Source organism: Somniosus microcephalus, chromosome 23 (genome assembly GCF_052327205.1).
Source record: "Somniosus microcephalus isolate GS21.2 chromosome 23, FLI_Smic_1.0, whole genome shotgun sequence".
Taxonomy (NCBI): domain Eukaryota; kingdom Metazoa; phylum Chordata; class Chondrichthyes; order Squaliformes; family Somniosidae; genus Somniosus; species Somniosus microcephalus.
In genome coordinates, this window is record NC_141009.1 from 6,710,403 (window position 1) to 6,719,315 (window position 8,913).

Below are 8,913 nucleotides of genomic sequence, written 5' to 3' on the forward strand. Positions count from 1 at the left end.
ATGGCCAGATCATCTGGAGAGATTCCTGTACTTTTAGCAGAGGGGAGATGGAAAGTTATGTGATACAACTCTGATCATGAATGGGTCGGCCTTCATCTCCCTGCCCTTCCCTCCCCAAATGAGAGATATAGCGCAATAGCAAAATACTGCGGATGCTGGAAATCTGAAATAACAACAGAAAATGCTGGAAAAACTCAGCAGGCCAGGCAACATCCGTGGAGAGAAAATAGAGTCAACGTTTCAGGTCTGGGACCCTTTCGTCAGAACTGGAAAAAAGCAGGAAAGGGAACAGATTTTAAAGCAAGTTTAGGGGCTGGGAAATGGGGGAGGGGATGAAAGAACAAAAGGGAAGGTCTGTGATAGGATGGAAGGCAGGAGATAAAGAGGCATTAAGAGATATTCAAGGTAAAAGGAGATGGTAATAACAACAGAAAATGCTGGAAAAACTCAGCAGGTCAGGCAACATCTGTGGACAGAAATTTGAGTTGACGTTTCGGGTCGAACCCTTCTTCAAAACTGGAAAGAAAAGAAGATAGATCGGAGGCAGGGCTGCGATCGGACAAAAGAATAAAAGAAACAAAAGAAGTAAAAGAGACAATAAAAGGTATTAGAAGCTAGACGAGATGGTAATAGGCTGAGATTAGGTGTAAAGTGTACTGGCAGGGCAAGAGATAGCTGCCAGGTGTGAGAGAAACAAAAGGAAAGGGGGGGGGGGAAGGAGTGGAAAAATTACAAGAAAAAATGAAATAGGGGCCGAGGTTATGATCTGAAATTGTCGAACTCGATATTGAGTCCGGAAGGCTGCAGAGTGCCTAATCGGAAGATGAGATGCTGTTCCTCGAGTTTACGTTGAGCTTCCGTGGAACAATACAAGAGGCCAAGGACGGTGAGGTCCGAGTGGGAATGGAGCGGTGAATTAAAGTGACAGGCAACCAGAAGCTCTGGGTCCCCCTTACGGACTGAACGGAGGTGTTCCGCAAAGCGGTCACCCAATCTGCGTTTGGTCTCCCCAATGTAGAGGAGACCAAACGCAGATGTAGAGAGATATACAGTAGTGACTCCTCCTTGTCCAAATGATCCTCATTGTTATCAGTGAGTCAAACATGGGGGTATCAAACCTACTACTGTCCCCATTACCTTCTGGACAGCAGAAATTCAGAACACTTGCCAGTGGGCAGTTCTGAGATAAAATAAAAAAATAAGAACGACTTGCATTTCTATAGCACCTTTCACGACCTCAGGATGTCCCAAAGCGCTTTACAGCCAATGAAGTACTTTTAAAGTATAGGCACTGTTGTAATGTAGGAAACGCAGCAGCCAATTAGCGCACAGCAAGCTCCCACAAACAGCAATGTGATAATGGCCAGGTAATCTGTTTTTGTGATGTTGATTGAGGGATAATTATTGGCCCAGGACACCGGGGATAACTCTCCTGGTATTCTTAGAAATAGTGCCGTGGGATCTTTCACATCCACCCGAGAGGGCAGACGGGGCCCTCAGTTTAACATCTCATCTGAAAGACAGCACCTCCGACAGTGCGGGGCTCCCTCAGTACTGCAATGGAGTGTCAGCCTAGATTTTTGTGCTCAAGTCTCTGGAGTGGGGACTTGAACCCACAACCTTCTGACTCAGAGGCGAGGGTGCTGCCCACTGAGCCATGGCTGACACTGACATAATAATCGTCCCTGGGTGGGCACCTGCTGGAGAGAGCTGGATCCTGATTATTGACTTGGATATTTTTTGTAGGTAATGGAGCTGAACGATATCAGCAACTTTGAGAAATGTTGACCAGTATTTTTTTTGAGGGGTATATGAGATAGAGTATGAACCTAGGCCTGGCCAGATGGACACACATGTCAGAAGGTTGTGGGATCGAGTCCCACTCCAGGGACTTGAGCACAAAATCCAGGCTGGCACTCCCAGTGCAGTGCTGAGGGAGCGCTGCATTGTCGGAGGTGCCGTCTTTCTGTGAGACTTTAAACCGAGGCCCCGTCTGCTCTCTCAGGTGGATGTAAAAGATCCCATGGCACTATTTCAATGAAGAGCTATAACATTGATTACACTTTTTTAAAAAAGTACTTCATTGGCTGTGAAGTGCTTTGGGACGTCCTGAGGTTGTGAAAGGCGCGACAGAAATGCAAGTTCTTTCTCATTTTGTTTATTGCAAATGATGTAGCAATTTCAATAAGTTGCTTTGCATGTTATTTTCCTCCAGTTCACTCTGGTGATAATTTCAGCGTTGGTCAGGAATTTATGGGCAGGATTTACCTCTTTAAATCTGTAACAATCCTGACATTGCAACAAGAGCCGGCTGGCTGCCTCAGGCCTGTGGGTCTTTACAAAATAGGAACAGCAACGTTTCCAATTAACATTTTAAATTGAAATGCTTTTGGAAAATGACAGTGGTGTTTTTATAAGGGAATTATTATCGATAATTTGGGGAGGGGCGGATTGTGTTTTTGTTCTCAGGCGGTTCCCGGACACACACTGGATGAGGACCCCGGGCAGCTGAGTTTGTTACATTTCAGGACTTGTAACAAATGTAACTGACAACTTCCGGGAAATCCCAGGGAGATCCCCGAGGAGACCGAGAGAGCCCGGGGGAAGCGGCCTCTGCTGATCCGGATCAGTTTTGCTGTAATGTCGGGACCGAACGGGGAGCCGAGTGTGAGTGTGGAGCGAGAGGAGGAGCAGGATGTGCCCGAGGAAGGTAAGACCCGGCAGAGGAGCCGATCAGAACCCCCCACCCAGACTCCACTGGACCACTTGACATGGGACCCCACGGACCGGACCTCATGACCAGATCCCTCGACCGGATCACTCAATGGGACCCCACTCGACCCCTGCAGACCTGGAGATGGCAAGTTGCAGAATTAAATTTTCACTTTGCTTGAGTACTGTCGGAGGGGCCGTACTGAGGGAGCGCCGCACTGTCGGAGGGGCGGTACCGAGGGAGCGCCGCACTGTCGGAGGGGCAGTGCCGAGGGAGCGCCGCGCTGTCGGAGGGGCAGTGCCGAGGGAGCGCCGCGCTGTCGGAGGGGCAGTGCCGAGGGAGCGCCGCGCTGTCGGAGGGGCAGTGCCGAGGGAGCGCCGCGCTGTCGGAGGGGCAGTGCCGAGGGAGCGCCGCGCTGTCGGAGGGGCAGTGCCGAGGGAGCGCCGCGCTGTCGGAGGGGCAGTGCCGAGGGAGCGCCGCACTGTCGGAGGGGCAGTGCCGAGGGAGCGCCGCACTGTCGGAGGGGCAGTACTGAGGGGGGGCAGTACTGAGGGAGCGCCGCACTGTCGGAGGGGCAGTCCTGAGGGAGCGCCGCACTGTCGGAGGGGCAGTCCTGAGGGAGCGCCGCACTGTCGGAGGGGCAGTGCTGAGGCAGCGCCGCACTGTCGGAGGGACAGTACTGAGGGAGCGCCGCACTGTCGGAGGGGCAGTACTGAGGGGGGGCAGTGCTGAGGGAGCGCTGCACTGTCGGAGGGGCAGTACTGAGGGAGTGCAGCATCGTTGGAGGTGCGGTCTTTCGGATGAGACGTTAAACGGAGGCCGCGTCTGCTCTCTCAGGTGGACGTAAAAGATCCCATGGCACTATTCGAAGAAAAGCAGGGGATTTATCCCCGGTGTCCTGGGCAATATTTATCTCTCAGCCAACCTCACTTTAAAAAAAAAGGATTATCTGGTCGTTCACATTACTGTTTGTGGGAGCTTGCTGTGCGCAAATTGGCGGCCGCATTTCCTACATTACAACAGTGACTGCACTTTAGAAAGTACTTCATTGGCTGTAAACCACTTTGGGACGTCCTGAGGTCGTGCGAGGTGCTGGAGAAATCCAAGTTTGTTTTTTTTTATAACTCATTCTGCTGGCAGTAAAATATTGTATTCTTCGCCTCACTCCCCACCTTCCCTATCTTGGCAGAATACGCTGCACTCAACTTGATGTTCGACCAGATCAACTCTTGCCTGGACAACCTTGAGGAGAAGAACGATGTCCTCAATGCGAAATTTCGAGAACTGCTGGAGTCGAATCGCCAGGCGAGGATGGAATTCAGGCAGCAGATGGACGCGACAGCCCCGCCAACAGAATCCAAAGGCGGCAACGCTTGACTCTGATCACCGCTTCGCTATCGAGCCCTAATATCCCCAAGTCCTGCTTAAGAATAAAAAAAAATGGTGTTTGTCAGCAGTAACCATTGCTCGCAACTTTACTTTCCCCGTGACAGAAACGCTGGCTAGTTTTCGGCAGTGTACTGAGCTGCAATTCTGCCCGTGGTGGCATCATTTTGCCTTTTATGTAACGTGTCTGTTTGGTTTTGGCCGTAGAATTCCTGTTTCTTCCATCCAGAATTTGTTCATTTGTAACGGGAGCTGTGCTGTGCATCGTCCAATTGTGAGTTGCTTTACTGGGATGAGAAATCTTATTTCAGCTGGGTTCAATTTTTTAAAAAAAGTTGCGTGTTTGATCTTAAGGGCCTCAAGGACCACTGTAGTTCATCTGGCTGGCCCGAGTGTTTAGGAAATAATCATATCCCACGATCCTCCTCATACCTCTATCGAGGTTTTTCTCCAGGTACTTACTCAACTTTCTGTTGAATTTGCTGATAGAATCAGTCCCTCTGCCAACCATTCCACATCTTCTGTGTTAAAAAAAGTTAAATCTAATCCGTCTTTTCACCCTCTCTCTTTTATAATCTGTGCATATGTTAAACTTATTGTTTGTCTTGTCTATACCCTTTAGGGTCTTAACTACTTCTATATGATCACCTGTGTAACCACTCCCAGCTTCTATCGCCTTTCCCCATCATTCAGGTGCCCAGTGCCAGAGAGTTCAGTTGTTGTACTGTGTCCAATGCCTGAATGTCTTTCTCATAATGTGGTGACCAGAACTGTACCCAGTACTCCAGGTGGGGCCAGACTAGGGCTCAATCCTTGAGTTAAAGCTGTTACTCCATGGGTCTGTTGTGTGACACAATGTAATTTCTGTATTGTAAATCCATCAAGTCCTGGGCGATGTAGCAGTAAGAAAATGGTTTGGAAAAACCATTACATAGATACATAGAAGATAGGAGCAGGAGTAGGCCATTCGGCCCTTCGTGCCTGCTCCGCCATTCGATGAGATCATGGCTGATCCTTTAATTCAGTATCCCGTCCCCGCCTTCTCTCCGTAACCCTTAACCCCTTTTGCCCGTAGAAATATATCTAATTCCCTCTTAAATATATTTAATGAGCTGGCGTACACTGCCCTCTGTGGCAATGAGTTCCACAGGTTCACCACTCTCTGAGTGAAGAAATTCCCCCTCATCTCTGTCCTAAATGGTTTAGCCCTTATCCTTAAATTATGTCCTCTAGTTCTGTTCTCACCCGCCAAGGGAAACATTCCTTCTGCATCCAGTCTGTCTAGACCTGTCAGAATTTTATACACTTCTATGAGGTCCCCTCTCAATCTTCTAAACTCCAGTGTGTACATCCCTAAACTACATAGTCTCTCCTCATAGGTCATTCCCGCCATTCCTGGTATCAGCCTGGTGAATCGCCGCTGCACCCCCTCCATGGCAAGAACATCCTTCCTCAGATGAGGTGACCAAAACTGTACACAGTACTCGAGGTGTGGTCTCACCAGTGCCCTGTACAGCTGCAGCAAGGTATCCCTGTTCCTGTATTCTAACCCTTTTGCTATGAAGGCCAGCATACCGTTTGCCTTCTTGACCGCCTGTTGCACCTGCATGCTCGCCTTCAGTGACTGGTGTACAAGAACACCCAGGTCTCTCTGTACTTCCCCCTCTCCCAATCTATTGCCATTTAAATAATAATTTGCCCTCCCGTTCCTGCACCCAAGGTGGATAACTTCGCACTTGTCCACATTATAGTGCATCTGCCATTTATCCGCCCAATCGCCCAGTCTGTCCAAATCGCTCTGGAGCTTCCTGGTCTCTTCCTCTGAGCCCACCCCCCCTCCTAGTTTAGTGTCGTCTGCAAATTTGGAAATGCTGCATCCGACTCCCTGATCCAGGTCATTAATGTAAATTGTGAACAGCTGGGGGCCCAGGACAGATCCCTGTGGTACCCCACTTGTTACTGCCTGCCATTCAGAAAATGAGCCGTTTATTCCAACTCTCTGTTTTCTATCTGACAGCCAGTTCCCTTAATCGATAACACCAAGTCACTCTGAATTGAAGGGCGTCTCACTTCTGCTGTTTTACTTGAATGAAAGCTTGGTCCTGACATAGAATTTTTCAATGAAGGTTTAGCACTCGTTCTAAAATTAGCTGAATGAAGGGAGAAAAAGTTACAACTACTGATAGTTTATAATTTAGAGGCAACTCCTCTTCCCCAACACACTGTTAAAGACCATTGATTCATTCACTCAAAGGAGATGTGTTATGACCACAGAATTGTGTAATAATTTACCACTGCCTGTAACTGGGATATTGAAGATGAGTGATAGGCTTTCTCTCCAGCTTGCTGTACAGTTTATTGCTGTTTCCTTGAAGTAAATAAAGCACATAAAAGATTTAAAAATAAATGACAACCAAGTTTGCTTCAGGTAGGAAACAATTCAGTCAGTGGGTGTAGTTATTCTGTGACAGAACAGTATGAAAGGATCAGGAGCCAGCCTGAATATGATGTCTATATGCACAATCTGTATAAATGATAATGTATCTTATACTAACCTTGAGAGCCAGGTGTTAGAAAGCTAATGTGCAGGGGATGACTGATTATTCCTACTGTGTACATTTCTTAGTTTACACAGTATGTAAATATAAATATTTGATTCATTGTTTTGTGATATATCTTGATTTAATATGCTTTCTATAAAGTTCTCCTATTTAACTGATGGCTGAGGCGGTTTTTACAAAATTTGTTCATGGGATGTGGGTGTCACTGGTAAGACCAGCATTTATTACCCATCCCTAATTGCCCTCGAGAAGGTGGTGGTGAGCTGCCTTCTTGAACTGCTGCAGTCCGTGTGGTGAAGGTGCTCCCAGTGCTGTTGAGGAAGTTCCAGGATTTTGACCCGGCGACATATTTCCAAGTCAGGCTGGTGTGTGACTTGGAGTTGATGATGTTTCCATACGTCTGCTGCCCTTGTCCTTCCAGGTGGTAGAGTTTGCAGATCTATTCCACCACAATCTGTAACCTCATGCTCCGGCATATGTTTTATTGGATATTGAGCAGATGGGGAGAATCGAGCTGACTGAATAGTAATGAGAATGTTTTTGGGTGATCGTTACGGAGCTCAAACACTGTTTCAGGCACTTGATTTTAACAGTGAAATCTCTTTATGTAGTTTCTAACTTTTATGGAAGAGAAACTGAACATTGCTTTCTGTTTGAGCTGCAGGTACCTCTGAAATTGACAATGTTCCTTCCCATTAAGACAGACTCCGACAGAGTCCATAATGGGTTCATGGGGTAGGGCTTCCATACCTCATTGCAAGGTCTAAAATAGTCTCAACTCTCCAGCCTAAGATATTTTCAAAATTAAGGAATGGTTTGAGACAGTAAGTAGTTAAAAGACCATTTCTACTGGTTAAGTTGGTAATAGAATCAGGATGATCACTAGAACAACAAGGTGCGAAGTTAGAATTTTCAACCCACATCCAGGGCAATTAGAGCATGAAATGCCTTGCCCACAAGTGGCTATTGAAGCAAAAATTAATAAAATTTTCCATAGAGTGATACAGCACATAAGGTCATTTGGCCCCTCCTGCTTGTGCCGGCTCTTTGAAAGAACTATCCAATTAGTCCCCCTGCTCTTTCCCCAAACTCCTGCAAATTTTTCCCCTTCTAGTATTTATCCAGTTCCCTTTTGAAAGTTACTATTGAATCTGCTTCCAGCATCCTTGCAGGACGTGAGTTCCAGATCACAACAACTCGCCTCAGTTCTTTTGGCAAATACAGTACCGTAAATTGATCTTTAATTGTTCAAGTGCTGGAGCAAGAAGTTGCTGGCCAGAAGCATTGATGGAAAGATCATATGAGGAAGTGATTGAAAGTGCGGGGGCTGGGGGCGGTGTAGCCCGAAGCTCTTGTTCTGGGTGCAGATGTAACTAAGCAGGAAGAAAGCTCATGATGCGAGGGCTTCTGAAGCGCGAAGAATTTAAAAATTACTGTCTACCTTTTTAAAAAGACTTGCATTTCTACGGCACCTTTCACGACCACCAGATGTCCCAAAGTGCTTTACAGCCAATGAAGTACTTTTTTTGAAGTGTGGTCGCTGTTGTAATATAGGAAATGTGGCAGCCAATTGGTGCACAGCAAGATCCCACAAACAGCAATGTGATAATGACCAGATCATCTGTTTGTGGTGTTGGTTGAGGGATAAATGTCCTTTTTTACTTCTTTTGTCCGATCACAGCCCTGCCTCCGATCTATCTTTTCTTTCCAGTTTTGAAGAAGGGCTCTGTAGTGTATGTACCCGTCTACCTTTAAGAGAACTATTGTATGTAACCGTTCACCTTTAAGAGAACTATTTTAGGTGTGGCACTACTTTGTTTGGCTTCTGTATACTGTAATACCGACGGTGACCACACCAGTATATAAGTGTTGTGTCAGGATTTATTGGGCAGATTCGCTCTGACCTTCGAATAGTAAAGTCCTGTTTTAAGTTACTCTGGTAGTCTGTGTATTAATTAACTAAACAACCCACAGACTTTACAGTGGCGACGAGTCCGATCGTACCCTGCGGCAACAATACTTCCGAAGCAGTTAACGAGCGTCGAGAAGAGGCAACCGCCCTTGTCATTCTGCTGGGAGAAAACTCGAGTCTGCAGAGCTGGAAAGGAGGAAGAATTCAGAGACAAAGACTTCCATCAGCAACAGGCACTGACTGTCCCTTCTGCCACGGTGAGGAGTGAGCCGATCACCACGAGAAGCAAGTCGGCCACGGTGACTGTGAGTAAGGGAAAAGTAAAAAGAATAACCGGAGGA

At 47.1% G+C, this 8,913-nt stretch overlaps 1 protein-coding gene across 1 annotated transcript; it reads left to right on the plus strand.

Moving 5' to 3' along the window:
- Window positions 1-2,458: 2,458 nt before the first annotated feature.
- On the plus strand, window positions 2,459-6,818 carry bbln (bublin coiled coil protein). The gene is made up of 2 exons (XM_085965310.1): window positions 2,459-2,710; window positions 3,903-6,818. Exons 1-2 carry the CDS (start codon window positions 2,641-2,643, stop codon window positions 4,088-4,090), a joined length of 258 nt encoding a protein of 85 aa, XP_085821436.1. The 5' UTR covers window positions 2,459-2,640; the 3' UTR covers window positions 4,091-6,818.
- Window positions 6,819-8,913: the final 2,095 nt, after the last annotated feature.